Source organism: Capsicum annuum, chromosome 5 (genome assembly GCF_002878395.1).
Source record: "Capsicum annuum cultivar UCD-10X-F1 chromosome 5, UCD10Xv1.1, whole genome shotgun sequence".
In the NCBI taxonomy this organism is placed as follows: domain Eukaryota; kingdom Viridiplantae; phylum Streptophyta; class Magnoliopsida; order Solanales; family Solanaceae; genus Capsicum; species Capsicum annuum.
In genome coordinates this window covers 88,721,381-88,740,292 of record NC_061115.1, presented here as the reverse complement: position 1 = coordinate 88,740,292, position 18,912 = coordinate 88,721,381, and the positions used below count along the sequence as shown (strand labels likewise).

General features: G+C 35.2%; 1 protein-coding gene across 1 annotated transcript in view; it reads right to left on the bottom strand.

Annotated features, from left to right (window-relative positions):
• Positions 1–14,324, bottom strand: part of LOC124898519 (aspartate, glycine, lysine and serine-rich protein-like) — a 28,115-nt gene extending 13,791 nt beyond the window's left edge. Inside the window, exons 1-3 of the mRNA XM_047412158.1 lie at positions 14,299–14,324; positions 14,028–14,191; positions 11,655–11,752 (exon numbers count right to left, since the gene is read on the bottom strand). Coding sequence (XP_047268114.1) covers positions 11,655–11,752; positions 14,028–14,191; positions 14,299–14,324 — 288 coding nt within the window. The remainder of the gene's footprint in view (positions 1–11,654; positions 11,753–14,027; positions 14,192–14,298) is intronic.
• Between the last annotated feature and the right edge of the window lie 4,588 nt (positions 14,325–18,912).

Here is an 18,912-nt window from a genome sequence, read left to right as displayed (position 1 = left end):
GCACTTTTGATCAATGTACAAGGGCCACTGGAGAGCAACACGAGATTAAGAAGATAAATATATATCATCTGTTCTAACAATCAAGCAAACTACATATCTATTTCGACAGATGACACATCTGTTGAAAATTATCAAACAAATATATGCATCTGTTGCAACAGTTAACTAACGAGTTGCATCAGATACATTATCTGTTGCAACATATGTCTCGTATATTTTAGCAATTAAACAAATCTTCCTATTGTCTTAATTTGTACCAATGGATGACCTATCTGCTGCAACAGATAGGGAATCTATTGGGACCAATTAAATCAAGACTTTCTACTGTTTTAGTTTGTCGAAATAGATTAGTCCTATGTTTTAACAGATGGGTCATCTGTTGGAAATTATTAAACGGGTACTAATCTTGTTTTAATTTAACCCAACAGATGATCTATCTGTTGTAATGAATAGGTAACCTGTTGGTACAATTTAAAATGGGAGGAAGACTAGTTTGATTTGCTAAAACAAATGAGTTATTCTTTTTTATTTTTTTGTATCTCTATGATTAGGATTGACAATTTTGGCTTTCCAAATTGATCCCATAGTAGAATCTACTTCTGAAAAGCTTAATATCACAGTTAATAATCCATCAACTTCTTCTAAATAAAAAGATTCATAGCAACCAAAGCCGAATTCCATAGCACCGAATGAAGAACAACTTTTTTATATTGAGTAGGTCTTTACAGCATATGTCCATCAAAGTAATAACCTCTCCTTAGGAATTATTTGCACCAAAACTTACATTGTTGATTTATTTGATGAGATCTGTACCCATAACAATTTTCTTACATTTAATTTATTTGTTGATTTATTTCGTATAATTTCTAAAGGCTTCAATTTATTTTATTTTGTCTATGTTATCCTTAGATTCAAACAAATTTAGACATATGTTGCAACATGTAGGTCATTTGTTTGAAATTATCAAATAGGTATTCCCATAGTTGCATAAGCTAAACTTAGATATAAACATCTACATAATGCAATATATGACCAACCTATTACAATAGACAAGCTATATATCAGAAAAAATAGACTATTTGTTACAACAATTAGACAATCTGTTGCATTAAAAAATTCAATTTTTATAAAATATAAGAAATTGTCATGAAATAAAAATTTTCATGGTATTTGTGTTTCTACATCTTTGTTTTTATACATAGGCTCCAAGCATTTAGTTAGTACCTTATAAGCCCAGACCTCTTGTATATTTGCCACAGTGTTGTCGCACAGAAAGGTCATTGGCTCTGTCATTTCTGTGTCGGTTAGTAAACACTCAATGTGTGCAAGCGCATACGACCCACATGCGACACCGATTTTATTTTTTGGAAGGATCGTGTCCTTGTTTTGACCTTTAAATTCCCATCTTTCATTCAACACTTTGACAGGCAAATGATCCATCAGTTTACTCTGCCTCAACAAGTTGGGGAACAACTCCAACAGTGGCTACATGTGGGTAAAATAAATAGCCTCATCAAAGGTAGGTAAATTACAGTCATAAACCTTTATCTTTCCCTCCTGGAGTAGTATCTCAAGAGCCAGAAAATGTTTGACCTCCACGTTCATGACTGCAAAAATCCTCTTTACTTTGGTCCAGTCCTTGCTGTGTAGATATGGCCTCTTCCCTCTAACAGATTTAATCATATCTTTATCCCATTCGAATGCAAAAACTAATGAATAAAATCTCGATCCACCAAGAGTTGATTCTTGCATATTGAGCGTATCGTACCTATTCTTGAAATTATTGTTGAAGTTGAGGTCCAATATCCAATCGACAACATCATAAGTATCTGCGTATGCTAATTGTCTACCCCTCATGAGGTAGAGAATTTTATCAACATACTGTGTTATAAGAAGACAATTTTTAAATAGGCTAGTAATTTAAAATGAAATAAAATGGAAAGATGCAACAGATGGACCATCTGATGCACTGTAATACCCCACGATTTTCTTAGCTTAAACTCATCCCAAAAATGTCAAGGAGTATCTCTTAGTATGAATAGAGTTTATTTTGTATGGAATTCTGTAGATTTGGACTTTCTATGACGTAGGAAACTGAATAAGCTTTCCAACGATATAAGATTCTCCTAAATCCGATAACCGAGTATTAAATTATGGCTATTTTAAGTTCCAGTCGCAAAACACCGTTATTTGGATGCTTAGCACTCTGCGGAGTAGTGTTAATTCCTAATTTTCAATTTCCAATGGCCTTCTACGATATTGGCACACCACGGAGAGAGCCAAATTCCCAATTGACCAATTTCAGTGAAGGTCCGTGATAATGGCGCGTCGCGCCGAGTTTCCAGGTCCCATCAAAGATGGAAACACGATACCTCTGCATCGCGCCACCAAGAATTTTTCCAGTTGGCATTTTCCAGTGGCTTGGCGTGATAGTGGAGCATCGCTCCAAAGCCAAAAATTGGGACCCCATGTTATTTTTCCAGTTTTGTTCAGGAGTTAAAGGGGGGTATTTTGGACTTTTCCCCAACCTCCAATCTGTCCAAACAAATGATTAAAAAATTTTATAGGCATTATATGCTAAGTTTCATCAAAATTACTCACCCAAAAACCTAGTCTTCAATATTCCTCTCTAAGAAACTCAAGATTCCGCCATCCTTTTTCCAAATTGTTTCAAGATTTAAGATCCCTAGACCAAGAGCTTCAAGAATCTTCATTCAAGAGCACAAATAACATCTAAAAAAGCAAGCTTATTCATTTAGTTCATCATCTAAGGTATGCGAGGTTTGAACAGGGACAAATCTTTAGTCCTTGTGCCCAAAAACTTGATTCTTATTAAAGATTACATGATTTGCAAGTTATGGTTGATACCCAATTCTTATTATTTTTTGTTTATGAAATTATCCTGTTATTTAAGGCTTCAATTGAAAAATATTTACATATATCCATGTTTGAAATCATGAGATTTATATTATGAGTTATTTTCCACTATCTTGATTAAGATTGTTGAAAGCTTCTAAGATAATTGTTGAGCATAAAGTTTAAAAATGATTTTTATGTGTCAAAGATTTATACTTTAAGTCCTAAAGTATAAGTAATGAGTTTACGAGGAGATTATGATCTATAGTATTATTGACAAGTTTTGATAAGTGCTTTCAAGAGCAAAGATTGATAGTTTGATCCTAAGCTAAGACAAAGAATCCATATTTTTCACATTGTTTCAGTTTTAAAGAAGAGAAGCATAATCAATTTTAGTTATAAACCCTTATTCTATTTTAAGGTGGATTTCCTAAACTTCTGAGCATAAGATGGGAGTAGTATTTAGCACCGAGTTGGGTATGTTTCAAAGGTCTCATGCCCCAGAACTATGTGCTACCGTAGGACTAAGATTATTGCCACATCTACATATATGACTAAGATGGTGATCACTCAAGTTAAGGTTCTATTCCAATGGAGAGGGTAGAACAGCTCTCCCCTACGTGGGCAAGATGGTGGACTCCATGTCAACTCACATGGTTTATGTCCGTTAGAAGAAACTCCCAAGCCTAAAATCTCTAAGTCCCAAAGTTTTTAAGTTTCAAATGAAAAGAATGATAGAAAAGCTTTTATAAGACTAAGTTTTATGACTCACTAGATTTACTAGTTTTATTGGTTGTACATGATTTTATATTTCAACATTTTGGATAATCAAGGTTATGTGAGTCATATACATCCATATGCATTTACTTTCTAATTACGATGATGTTAACTTATGAATTACACCCCCCATATACTCAGTACATCCTCAAAGTAATGATCCACATATACATCTATGTGCTACATTATCTTATAATGTAGGTTAAGGTGTTCCATATCAACAGCGTGAGTAGTTCGAGCATTTTTATGTACTCTCCCACAGTTGGTGAGTCCTTATGATTCGAGGGCCTACTTCTTCAGATTTCTAGCTTTTATAGTATTTGAGTTATCATTTTCAATTTAGTTTGAGTCAGTTGGGGGTCTGTCCCAAAGGCTCTCTAGTTCTTTATTAATAGTAGAGGCTTGTCAGACTATGAGTTTATTTAAAAAATTTCAGTATTTGTTGTTCAGAACTTATCTATAGTTTATTCAGTTTAGTTTTGGTATGATATTGTATTTTTTTCATGACTAAATGATCTTGAAGTAAGGTTCAGACTTAGTAGCTGGCTCAAAGGGTTATCTTTAGGCTACTCATAGCCTTGAGCACTGTGTGACATCTCGGGATCAGATTTTAGGGCATTACAAACTTGGTATCAGAGACAAAGATTTAGAGAATCCTAGGTAGTAAAATAAGCTGCGTTCCATAGAGTCTTGATCATCGGTGTGAAGCTCGCCACATCTATGAGCAAGAGGCTATGGAGCATTTTAGGAAAATCCTCTCTTTCTTTTATAATCTATCGTGCTTACAACTGTCTCTATCTGGTATTAACTTATGCTTTTTTCTAACAGAATATGCCTCCTTGCAAAGCTAATGCTCATAGAAACTATAACCAACCACCTCAGCCCGCATATCCTTTGAATGAGAATATGTCACATGTAGAGTTTTGGGCATCTTTTCAGGCACTAGCCCAAGTTGTGATTGCTAATGTTCAAGGTAATCAGCAGGTTGCAGTCCCACCTTAGTAGGATGGGGATTTAGCCACAATCAAAATTCGAGACTTTATTAGAATGAACTCACTGAAATTCATTGGGTCAAAAGCAGGTGAGGACCCACAGTTGTATCTTGATGAGGTGAAGAAGATCACTTAAGTAATGCATGTTGTTGAGGAAGAGAGTGTAGATTACGCATCCTATAGGCTGAAGGTTGTTTCTTATAATTGGGTAGTGATGTGGAAAAAGAGTAGAGAGGGGAATACAACTCCTATGACTTGACAGATATTTTAAGATGCGTTCTTAGACAAATTCTTCCCATTTAAGATGACAATTAAGGAGTATTGCCTCAAGTTCAACTAGTTTTCAAAGTATCCCCCAGATCAGATGGCTGACCCTAGGTCAAGCATGAGTAAGTTTGTGACCGGTGTGTCTGGATTGGTAGTTAAGGAGTGGAGAACTACTATACTCAATAGAGATATAGATCTTTCTAGATTGATAATGAATTCTCTGTAGATTGAGGTAAAGAAGATGAAGGAAAGAGAGAGAGAGAGAGTAAATAAGAAGGCTAGAATAATACAGTTTGAGTATGGTCAGACTAGATCCCATGGGGGGAATCGCCTACAGTTTTTGAACTGTTCGTCTATGCCAGCACCATCTTTGTCTAGTGCTCTCCCAAAGATAGGCAGGAGTTGTGGGGTAAGTCTTCTATGTCTAGATCTCAGAATAACGTGAGTGGTAAGCTCAATTATCCTCCATGTGCTAAGTATGGTAGAACACATCCCGATTGTGCTTGGATGAGTAGAAGGGTTACTTTGGCTGTGGCAAGTTAGGACATAGAATTAGAGAGTGTCCATATGTTAAGAATGGAAACAGAAATATTCATCCTCAGACTCAGGTTACTAGTGCACCAGCCCTATAGTTTGCCCAGTCCCTCCTCAGGGCGTATCAGTTAGTACCAGTGGCGGACAGCACCAAAATTGGTTTTATGCTTTGCCATTCCACTAGGAATAAGAAGACTCCCCAGATATTGATTGTATGCTTCGTGTCTTTTATTTTGATGTTTATGTGTTGTTAGACCCTGGGTTAAGTTTCTCTTTTGTGACCCCATTAGTTCATAAGGCATAGTGTTTCTTTATGGGGCACCCTCATCCTATTCGTGTGAAAGAAAGATGGTTATTTGCATATGTGCATTGACTACAGTTAAATAAATAAGGTCACAATCAAGAACAAATATCCTCTTCCTAGAATTGATGACCTATTTGATCAATTGCAAGGTGCAAGTTATTTCTCAAAGATAGACCTTAGATCCGGCTATCATCAGCTTAAAGTTAAGGAATGTGATATTAGGAAGACTTCTTTTAGAACCCGTTATAGTTATTTTGAGTTTCTAGTTATGTCTTTTGGGCTAACCAATACTCCAACAACTTTTATGTACCTCATAAATCGAGTGTTCAAGCAGTACCTATATATGTTTGTCATAGTGTTCACAGATGATATCCTTGTGTACTCCCATAGTGAGGATGACCATGCAGATCATCTTAAAATTGTCTTACAAACTCTTAGTGATCATCAATTGTTCCCTAAGTTCAGTAAGTGTGAATTTTGGCTAAGGTCAGTAGCCTTTCTCGGTCATATTATTTCCACCAATGACATTAGAGTTGATCCCTAAAAAATAGAAGCCATAAGAAATTAGCCTAGACCTATCTCTCTGTCAGATATTAGGAGTTTTTAGGGTATAGCGTGATATTACCACTATTTTGTTGAAGGTTTCTCATCTATTGCATCTCCTATGTCTAGATTGACCCCAAAAAAAGTTAAGTTCCTATGGTCAGATTCCAGCGAGAAGAATTTTCAGGAGTTGAAGACTCGACTCACTTCAACCCCAATGTTAACATTACCTTATGGTACCGATGGTTTTATGGTGTATTGTGATGCCTCTAGAGTTAATTTGGCTTGTGTGTTGATGCAGAAAGGTAAGGTCATAGCCTATGCCTCTATACAATTGAAGCCTCATGAAAAAAATTACCCAACCCATGATCTAGAATTAACTGTTGTGGTGTTTGCTTTAAAAATCTGGAGACATTATCTGTATGGTGTTCAAGTTGATGTGTTCACAGACAATAAAAGCTTACAGTATATGTTTACTTAGAGGGAGTTGAATCTCCATCAGAGAGGGTGGTTGGAGTCATTGAAGGATTATGATATGAGTGTGTTGTCTCATCCGGGCAAGGCCAATGTAGTGGCAGACGCCCTTAATAGATTGTCTATCAAAAGTGTTGCTCATGTGTAGAATGATAAGAAAGAGTTAGCTCGAGAAGTTCATTTCTTGGCTAGATTAGGTGTTAGGTTGGTTGATTCAGCTGAAGGGAATGTTTAGGTTCAGAGTAGTTCTGAATCTTCCCTAGTTTTAGAAGTAAAGGAGAAGAAATACATAGATGATAGTTTTGTCAAACTAAAAGAGTCAGTTAAAGACCAAAAGGTAGAGGTTTTCTCCCAAGGGGGAGATGGCGTGTTGAGATACTAGGGTAGATTGTGTGTACCTTATATAGATGATCTGAGTTAGAGAATTATTGTTAAAGTATATGGTACATGTTATTCTATTCATCCTGATGCTACCAAGATGTACCGTAATTTATGGGAAATTTATTGATGGAGTGGTATGAAGAAAGATATAGTAGAGTTTGTAGCAAAGTATAAAACTTGTCAACATATTAATGTAGAGCACCAAAGACCTGGTGGTACATTGCAAGAGTTCAGTATCCCCACTTGGAAGTGGGAAGAGGTGAATATGGATTTTGTGATTGTTTTACCCCAATCGCGTAGTTATCTTGATCTGATATGGGTTATCGTAGATAGATTGACTAAGTCAATGTATTTCTTACCAGTTCACGCATCCTATACAGCTGAAGACTATGCTAAGTTGTACATCCGAGAGTTATTAAGATTGTATGAAGTTCCCTTGTCTATTATCTCAGATAGGGGTACTCAGTTTACTTTCTAGTTTTGGAGAGCCTTTCAGAAGGGTCTTGGTGCCCAAATCCATCTTAGTTCAGCTTTCCACCCTCAGACAGATGGTGAAGCAGATAGGACCATCCAAACTCTAGAGGCTATGTTAAGGGCGTGTGCTCTTGATTTCCAAGGTAGTTGGGATGAGCATTTTCTATTAATTAAGTTTGCTTATAATAACAGTTACCATTCTAGCATTCAGATGGACCTGTTTGAGGCTCTGTCTGTAAGGAGATGTAGGTCACCCATAGGTTGGTTTGAAGTGGGTGAGGCTGCTTTGCTGGGGCCTGATGCAGTGTTTAAAGCCATGGAGAAAGTCAAGTTTATTAGAGAAAGATTGAAAATAGCCCAGAGTAGTTAGAAAACATATGCGGATATGAGAAGGAGAGATCTTGAGTTTGAAGTTAGTGATTTAGAGTATTTGAAGATTTCACCCATGAAAGAGGTGAAGAGATTTAGCAAAAAGGGGAAGCTCAGTCCCCAGTATGTTAGCCCTTTCAGAATTTTGAGTCGTGTTGGGAAAGTAGCTTATGAGCTTAAGTTACCCGCAGACTTGTCTGCCGTTCATCCCGTATTCCATGTCTCTATGCTTATGAAGTGTATCAGTGACTCCACTCTTGTAATTCCTTTAGAATGCTTAGAAATTCAGAACAACCTTTCATACGAAGAGATTCTAGTTGAGATTTTAGATCATCAGATCCGTAGTGTAAGGAACAAAGAATGGTCAAAGTTCTTTGGAAAAATCAGTCGTTTAAGGGCGCAACTTGGGAAGAAGAAGCAGATAAACGAGCCAAGTACCCTCACCTTTTTTCCGCAAACTCAGATCTAGCAGAAGGTAATACTCTTCCTTGATTTAGTTCCTTTCTAATAAGATATTGTGCTATATAGTTGTCCTCATGTAAGTTTATGCACTCGCATAATTACTCAGAAGCTCAGAATGATTTAGATTTAGTTATTCAGTTCTTTCCAGTTATGCATGCTATCTTACATTTCCAGAGTCCTAAGAAATTTAAGCTTAACTAGCCATATTCGAGGATGAATGTTCCCAAGGGGGAGATATTGTAATACCCCATGATTTTCCTAGCTTAAACTCATCCCAAAAATTTCAAGGAGTAGCTCTTAGAATGAGTGATGTTTATTTTGTATGGAATTCTTTAGATTTATACTTTCCATGATGTAGGAAACTGAATAAGCTTTAGAACGATATAAGAATTGCCTATATCCAATAAACGGGTAAGAAGTTATGATTATTTTAAGTTCCAATCGCAAAACACCATCATTTGGACCCTTAGCGCATCTCGGAGCAGTGTTAATTCCAAATTGTCAATTTCCAGAGGTCCTTTATGATATTGGCACATTGCGGAGAGTGCCAAATTCCCAATTGTCCAATTCCAGTAAAGGTCCGCGATAATGGCAGATCATGCCGAGTTTCCAGGTCCCATCCAAGGTGGCAATATGATACCTCCATATCGTGCCACCAAGTATTTTCCCAGTAGAATTTTCCAGTGGCTTGGCGCAATAGTAGCGCGTTGCGCCAACAGGACCCCAGGTTATTTTCCAGTTTCGTTCAGGACTTAAGGGGGGTATTTTGAACTTTTCCCCAACCCCCAATCCATCCAAACAAATGACTAAAGCCTTTTAGAGGAATTATATGCTAAGTTTCATAAAAATTACTCTCATCCAAAAACCTAGGCTTCAATATTCCTCTCCAAGAAACTAAAGATTCCACCATCCTTTTTCCAAATTACTTCAAGATTTAAGATCCCTAGACCAAGAGCTTCAAGAATCTTCATTCAAGAGCACAAATAACATTTAAAGAAGCAAGCTTATTCATTTAGTTCATCATCTAAGGTATGTGGGGTTTGAACAAGGAGAAATCTTTAGTCCTTATGCCCAAAGACTTGATTTTTATTAAAGATTACATGATTTTCAAGTTAGGGTTGATACCCAATTCTTATAATTTTTCGTTTATGAAATTATCATGTTATTTAAGGCTTCAAATGAAAAGGATTTACATATATCCATGTTTGAAATCATGAGATTTATATTATGAGTTACTTTCCACTATCTTGATAAAGATTGTTGAAAGCTTCTAAGATAATTGTTGAGCATGAAGTTTCAGTATGATTTTTATGCATCAAAGATTTATAGTTTAATTCCTAAAGTACAAGTAATGAGTTTACGAGGAGATTATGATCACAAGTTTTATTGACAAGTTTTGATCTGATGTCAAGAGCAAAGATTGATCTTTTGATCCTAAGTTAAGACAAGGAATCCATATTTTTCACATAGTTTGAGTTTTAAAGTAGAGAAGCATAATCAGTGTTAATTATAAACCCTTATCCTATTTTAAGGTGGATTTCCTAAATTTTTTAGCATAAGATGGGAGTAGTATTTAGCATCGAGTTGGGTATGATTCCAAGGTCCCATGCCCCAGAACTATAATCCACCATAGGACTAAGATTATTCCCACTTCTATATGAATGACTAAGATGGTTATCACTCAAGTTAAGGATCTATTCCAATGGAAAGGGTAGAACAACTCTCCCCTACATGGGAAAGATGTTGGAATCCATGTCAACTCACATGGTTTATGTCAGTTAGAAGAAACTCCCAAGCCCAAAGTCTCTAAGTCGTAAAGTTTCGAAAGAAAAGAGTGATAGACAAGATTTTATAAGATTAGTGTTATGACTCACTAGATTTACAAGTATGATTGGTTGTACCTGATTTTATATTTCAATATTTTGGATAATCAAGCTTATGTAATTCATATACATCTACAAGCATTTACTTTCCAATTACGATGATGTTTACTTATGCATTACACCCCCCATATACTCAGTACATCCTCGAAGTGCTGATCCATATATACGTCTATGTTCTGCATTATCTTTTAATGTAGGTTCAGGTGCTCCGTATCAACAGCGTGAGTAGTTCGAGAATCTTTATCTATGCTCCCACAGTTGGTGAGTCCTTATGATTCGAGGGCTTACTTCTTCAGATTTCCAGCTTTTATAGTATTTGAGTTATCGTTTTCAATTTAGTTCGAGTGAGTTGGGGGGTCTGTCCCAATGGCTCTCTAGTTCTTTATTAGTAGTAGAGGCTTGTCAGATTACGAGTTTATTTATAGACTTTCAATATTTGTTGTTCAAACCTTATCTATAGTTTATTCAGTTCAATTTTGGTATGATAAAGTATTATTTCTTGACTAGATGATCTTGAAGTAAGATTCAGACTCAGTAGTAGGCTCAAAGGAATAACTTGAGGCTACTCGTAGCCTTGAGCACCATCTGAAGTCCCGAAATAGATTTTAGGGCGTTACATTGCATAGGATTCTCTGAATCTATTAAGAAATTATCTATCTAATGCAACTTATGCAACAGATGGGTAATCTATTATAACAAAACCACCGCTAGTTGCACTATAATACCCAGCTGTTGCACAGATAACATATCTGTTGTGTAACTTTTTCTACATAGAGCAGTTTAGAAGGCAAGGTTAGGAAAAGTAAACTTACCGTATCTACATACCACAGGCCCATATTTGTCATCTTCTTGAAGTTTTGTGGGGAAAGGTATTCATAGAGTAGGATTTTGTGTGTTGCCTGGAATTCATGGTCCTTCTCAGAACAACCTTCTGTTTGGCGTCAAGTTCCGCATATATTTCCACCTTCTTCAACGATCCCTAAACCTCAGTAGCTTTTGGAGGAGGAGGATTTGCAATTTTTTTGGTTTCATAGTTGACAGTATATGTCTAATTGCTCTCTTCTTCTTTCTAACCTCCATTATAGGAGTGTAAGGCTCCCTCACTTTTTTTGATGGTATAACACCCCTCTTGGATTTTAATTGCTCAACAATTTCAGTGATAGCATCTATTTTCTCAAAGAATTTATCTTGTTTGTCCTTTCACTTCTTGCATTTGGAATGAGAAAATGAGGGTGAAAAGGGTAGGGACAACCGTAAGAGAGAGGAACCGATGTAAGGGTGAGAGGGTCCAGTGTAACGGGTGATTTCAAATGCATTTAATTTTTCTTGAGGATTAACATGCTCATCATCACGATCGTCAGCATCATCAGTATCAGCATGGATACCACCAACATCAACAACTCTACAAGTAATAGCCCCAGAAGCAGCACCCGAATCTATTGCAACAGGTTGGTCATGAAGAGCCTCAACATTAGGCCCTTGCCTAACTGCTCTTCTTATAGATGTTGCTCCATCCAATTTTATCTTTATTAAATCCATTATTGGGTATGATATTATATCAAAAAGACCTAGAGTAATAAAAGAAGTCATACCCAACTCTTGTAGAGTGGGTACGAGATATTGATACATAACCTAAAAGAAAGGGTAGATACTTTTAAATAAAATAATAATTTGCAGTCACTTAGGAAATATTTTAACAAAGGAAACTTATTCAATAGATGATCTTTATAGTTCAATAGATGAATCATATGTGGTAATAGATCAACTATCTATTGCATCTGATTACCCATATGATGCATAAGTTGCAGTGGATGGGTAATCTGTTAAAGTCAGGTTCAGAGAACCAAAGCAACAAATAGGTAATCTGTTGTGAAAAATGACTTATCTGTCGCAACAAATTACCAATCTGTTCCACTTGAAGGGGAATTTATTAAAATAAATTGCAAAAAATTACCAATTTGTTACAATATATAAATCATCTATTTTAATATTTTTCTTTGATACTGCATCATCCGGAGGGTTAAAGAGATCAAACACCTTAATTCTCGTGTTGCTCTTTGCAGCCAACCACCTAAGGATCCTTAGATGAGAAACCTTACCTGGATAATCCTTGACCTGCTTTCGTAGGGGAGGAATGGCTTCAAATGCCCAAGCCTAAAAAAAGTAAAAAGGAAGCAAACCAAAAAAAGTCATAATAATTATTCAATATAAGCTAATGCAAGAGTACACAAATACTGATTATATTTACCATAAAATCCCAAGGAAATGCACAAGGTGATCGTCCTTGGGGATAGCTTTGTTAGTAAATATTCGACAGTCAACTTGTAGCTATCATATCCCCAGGGAGAATTGTTGAATTTCTCAATATTCTTAGCAAGCTCTAATAAATTATCTTCTATGACTTTGTTGACATCTCTTGCCAATATAACAGAATAGAAAATCTAAACTAAGCATAATTGCTCGTACTTCATTGGTATGGCTTTATCCTTGATATCTTTAACAACTTCGTGGCTTTGTAGCCACGTCCAGCAATATCCAACAACCCACCTATTTTTTCCTTATGATTGTTGGTTTTGGTAGGTAGTCGCTTGGACAATGCCTTACCTTTATTTGATGGTGGTGATTTGGCTGTCCTTCTTTCCTTGGACTTTTTACGGGGTGTTTCCTTGATTAGAGGTTCTTTTGGATGATCGTATCTCAATCCTGTCACTATGGCAAACTCTTTCATGCCAAAACAAACTGGCATGCCACAATAGCTGATCTAGATTTCATCGATCATTTTTCCCTCCTCCTTCGAATCGTTATTATCCCTCATGTACTTAATCCTGCACTTGAGAAGACCATATACCATGCTCATTTAGAAATGAGCATTGTTGTCCTCAGGCAGCTCAAGAAAGTGTCCCAAGCAGCTCTTCTTAAAAAGTTCGTCTATTTTTTCCTCCTCCATTATTTTCCTAAAATCATCAAAAGGTTTCCCTAACTAAGATTTAAGTACTAAATCACAAGTTAAATCTGTAGGGTCATTTATCGACATCTCAACTTGAAATCTGTCAATACTAATAGTTTTGACATGATCATGCTGGGATTTTATTCTTAATTCACATCCCATTAATGTTGTATTATCATCATTTTGATCATTATCCTCTTTCTCACTTTGTACTTTCTCCTCTTCTTCTTCTTCCTCTTCACTTTTATTTTTCTCACCAGCCTCTATATACCCTTCTCCATACCCTCAACACCATTTTCATAACTTTCCTCAGCTTCACTTTTTTCTGGCTGAGATTGTTCAGGAAGTTCCTCTAAATCCATCTATGCTCTAGCCCTTTTTGTTAGGTGGTCAGAAGTTGATCCACTTTCAGTTTTTTTTCTTTTGGGAGACATCTTTTAAGTACAAACAATAGAAAAACAAAAATACATTACATTTGACATCTGCATAATTTTTAAAAATAGATAAGATAAATTTTAATAAATCTTATACACCACATTACAAAAAATATTCCAAAAGATAACGAATTAGTTGGAACAGATGAATCATTTGTTACGACAGATGCAAAAGATGTTGCAACAGATGAGCTTTCAGTTGGATGAGATCAAAACAGTCTTGCTACTAGTTTTTCTTATGCCAACAACTAAAATATTTGTTGCAACAGATAGGGAATCTATTGCACTTGTTGTAATAGATGGACACCACCACCACGACTCCACCACTACCATCACCACCACCAATACCAACACTGCCATCAAGACAACCAGCAACAACAACACTAAGACCACCAACCCCACCAATACCAAGACCATCACCACCACCACCAACACCACTACGTATACCACTAATTCCAACATCACCACCAGCGCCACCAATACCAACATCACCACTATCACCAACACCAACACCACCAACACCACTACTAACAACACTACCAACACCACCAATACCAATATTACCACCAACACCAACACCAGCGCCAACACTACCACCAACATCGCCACCAACACCAACATCACCATCACCAACACCACTAATATCAATACCTATACCACCACATTACCAAGACCACTAACACTACCCCTAACACTATTTAATAATACCATGACAATCAACGGATCAGTGCAATAAAAACTAGGGTTTTCTTGAGTTCTTCCTATAATTTTATCATCAAAACTCAAAATTGTTAATCCATTCTTAAAGATAATACCAATAAAAGTCTTATTTTTTATTATTAACTAAAAATCCTTAATTTTTAGAAAAAAATAACAAATATAGAACTCTTCTCGAACTCTGTTACCTAAGATGTCAGATAAAATGATGGATACAAGCAAGAATGAAGTCAAAAATAACAACCATGTGGTCGAAAATAGGAAAAAAATTGAATTATTGTGAAGGCTTAAGCAATATGTTGAGTAGTAGTTGTTTGTATTGTTAAGAGAGAAAGAAAAGAGAAAGAACTGGAGATTTGAAATGATGAAACATTTTTGCTGCAAATGGATGATTTGTATTTTGGAAAAGAATAACAAGTTTGGAAAATGTTAATTTGGTTTGAAATGATCCTAATTAATTTTTTAAAAGAGATAAATGTTAACCTTTTCATCATAATAAATTGTATTAAGTTCAATAGGCTCACTGATGAATTTTATATTAGCTTAATAGTGATCTAAATCAATATAGGTATCTCAAATAATGAGTTAATATGAATTGTTTCATCTCAGATTGATCTATTGACAGCTCGGGTCAGGAGCAACGCAATACCAACATTGTGCAACTGCAATAACTCAATTGAATCTATAGTTGAACCTGTGAACTCATCTATAATTCTATCTAAATAAATTGATTTGTCTCAAATAATGAGTTAATATGAATTATTTCTACTCAGATTGATCGGGTGACGTCTCGGGTTAGGAAGAACGTAATACAAATACATGCAACTATAGCAACTCAATTGAAACTGTAGTTGACCATGTGGACTCATCCATAATTATAGCTAAATCAATTAATGTGTCTCAAATAATGATTTAATGTGAATTATTTCAACTCAGCTTGATCGAATGAAGACTTGGATCAGGAAGAATATAATACAAACATTATAGAACTATGACGACTCATTGAAACTATAGTTAAAACTGTGAACTCATCCATAGTTATAGCTAAATAAATTGAGGTGTGTCAAACAATGAGTTAATATGAATCATTTCAACTCAAATTGATTGGTTGATGGCTTGGGTCAAGAGAAACGTAATACCAACATCATGCAACTACAGTGACTCAATTAAAACTGTAGTTGACCTTATGAAATCATCCATAATTCTAGATAAATCAATTGAGGTGTCTCAAAAAATGTGTTAATATGAATCATTTCAACTTAGATTGAACTATTGATGGCTTGAGTCAGGAGGAACGCAATACCAACATCATGCAATTGTAGTGACTCAATTGAAACTGTAGTTGACCTTGTGAACTCATTTATAATTATAGTTAAATCAATTGAGGCATCTTAAATAATGAGTTAATATGAATTATTTCAACTCAAATTAACCTGTTGACAGTTTGGGTCAAGAGGAATGTAATACCAACATCATGCAACTATTGTGGCTTAATTGAAACCATAGTTGACCTTGTGAACTCATCCATAATTCTAGCTAAATAAATTGAAATTGTAGTTGAACCTATGAACTCAATTAAAATTGTGTTAAAATAAATGTTCAACCTATTGCAACAAATGACTTATCTATTGTAAATTATAAAATAGATATTGCCATCTGTTACGACAGGTGACTGAGCTGGTGAAAATTGTCAAACATATACTCACATATGTTGTAATAGATGACTTATCTATTTTAAGTTTATTTTTTAATTATAAATTAATTTTCTGTTCAAAATATAAAAGATAAAATACTAAGACGGTAAAAAATATTTCTTGGATAACTCAAAATTTAGCCCCTTGAGTTGTCTCATCTTGTCTTTTCAATGTCATTGTATCCTGTACATCAAAGTTATTAATGAATATTTAAAATCATCTCTATAATTATCTCTCATTCATTCATAAATTAATTCATCTCTCCCATTTCTCTTTCTTTCCTCTTTTGGGTAATCACAACCGTCTTATTTTCTTCTTTTTCTCTCTCTTTTATCTCCTCTTTTGCATGATAATCCTTCTGAATCTCAACCAATATATATCTTTTCTCAACTAAAATTGGTGTTTTGATCCCTTTACTTTTGACATTGCAGGAATGATTACTATTGCTCTTTCCTTCTTGTTTTCTTCTTTGCATGATAGTTAAATTACTTATTCACATCTGTTGTTTTTATTTATTTACCCATTAAACATATCCTATTTATTGACGAAATTAAAGAAAATGTGAATTGTAAGACTTGAATGAACGAGCAGTTGTTTTTATTAAAATATGCAAAAAGTCACCTGTTGGAAGAACTTAGAAGGCCTTGTTGACAGTATCACCTTTTTATGTATTTTGTTTATTTCTTCATTATTGATACTGGTATTGGTATTGGTGTTGTTGGAACATGTGGTTTTGGTGTTGGTGTTTTTGATGGTGTTGGTGTTTTTGATGGTGTGGTGTTTGTGTTGTTGATGGAGTTGGAACATATGGTGTTGTTTCTTTATTGTTGATGCTATTGTTGATGTTGTTGTTGGTGTTAGCAGTGTTGCAATAGATTCCCCAACTGTTGCAAATATTGAATCAGTTGTTGGAATATACGAAACAACTATTGGAAGAAATCAAACCAGTAGTAATGTTGGTTTAATTTATTCCAATAGATGACCCATCTGTTGCAGCATGTCAACTGTCTATTCTCATAGATGCGTCACCTATTGTAACAGATTACCCATCTATTGAATAGATGGAGAATTTGTTGCAATAGATCAATTATCTGGTTGAATGTTTGTTGTAATGTGTTGTATTCATTTAATTTTGCATTACCCTTTTTAAAAATTATATAGACATCAAGTGTAATGTTCTTTTTGTTCTTCTCTTATTTGACATCATTTATTTTTCTCTTTTTTGCAGATAAAAGAAATTAAAAGTGGATCAACTTTTGCCCGGCCAATATAAAAGACTAGGGTAAAGATGAGTTTAAAGGAATAAGGTGATTGCAGATGGAACCACTTTATATATAGGAGGTATGTATTACTGATCATGTTATCGTGCAAACATAAATAGAGTACATTGATTTTGTGAATAAAGTTTTTTATCGATTAGGAATTGATCATTCAAAAAAGATATTTGTAATTTTACAGTTAAGTTTGATAGGTCCGAACTAATAAGGCTGAGGGGTCTTGTAGGTGGTGTTGATATCCTGTTATAGTTTAATGATGGTTTTGCAAATGTTTAGGTGTTAAGTTTGGTGAAGGGATCAAGTTTTGGTGGCATTGTAAAAAGACTGAATAGTGATTGGACTTATTTTAAGGGTTTAATGGACTTTTGAAAGACCTCCGAAGCGTCACACTACTACAACCAAGAACAAAATTTAATATAATTATTGTCCTAGCCTAAATTTATATAGTTGGGTTGCTCGAGGTGATAATTATACAAAAAAAGGTACGATAGGAGAATACCTATGAGGGAAAGGGGAGTTGATGAAGATTATATCATCTCAAACCTTATTAAATAAGAAACACAGGGTACGAAGGAAAATGTAGTGAATCTGGACGATGAAATTGACTTAAAATATGAGAAATCTGAATGAGGTGCAAATATGAAAGTGTAACCAAAAGTGAAAATCTGTCAGTTCTCTCTCTCAAAAGAAAAATATTGTAGCTGGACACTTTGCTAGGGAACTACGACTAGTTAGCATGGTCAGAATAATCACCTTCATAGAAAATAATAGAACACCAAGGAAGTAGCTTTGCGGGCACCGAGGATTGAAATGATGTACACTAAAGAATGAATATTTGCGCCAGAAACTTCTAAAGTTGAGATAAGGAATCAAGCCAAGACAACAATTTCAGAAGTTACACTTGCATCCTAGGCCTTCAATTTGTAGTTTTAGTCACGTCAATCGCAGTAAAAATAAAAAGGCTTAGGATTTCTGCCTAACTTCAACCCTTTTTTGTTTTCACTATTATTGACCTGATCAGAAACATAAACAGAAGACATGGTATGCAAGTTATAATTCAGAAATAGCCGTCTTGGCTTGATTCTTTATTTTAACTTCAGAACTTCTTGGTGCAAGTTTTCTTTCTTTACTGTACATTATTTCAACCCTCGGTGCCTGCAAAACTGCTTCTTTGGTGTTTTGTTATTTTCTCTAGAGATGATCATTCCAGCCATGCTAACTAGTCGTAGTTTTCTAGAAAAGTGTTCAGTTGTAGTATTTTTCTTTTAGAGAGACAACTAATGGATTTTTATTTTTGGTTACACTTTCATATTTGCACTTGATTCAGATTTCTCATGTTTATGTCAATTTCTTCGGCCATATTCGATAGAAGATCCTTGCTTTCTACCTTATGTTTCCTCTTCAATTAGGTCTCAGATAATATAGTCTTCCATCAATTCCCCTTTTTCTCCCAGGTATTCTCCTATGGCTCCTTCTGGCATATTATCATCTTCTTAAACAACCCATCAATATAAATTTGGGCCAGGA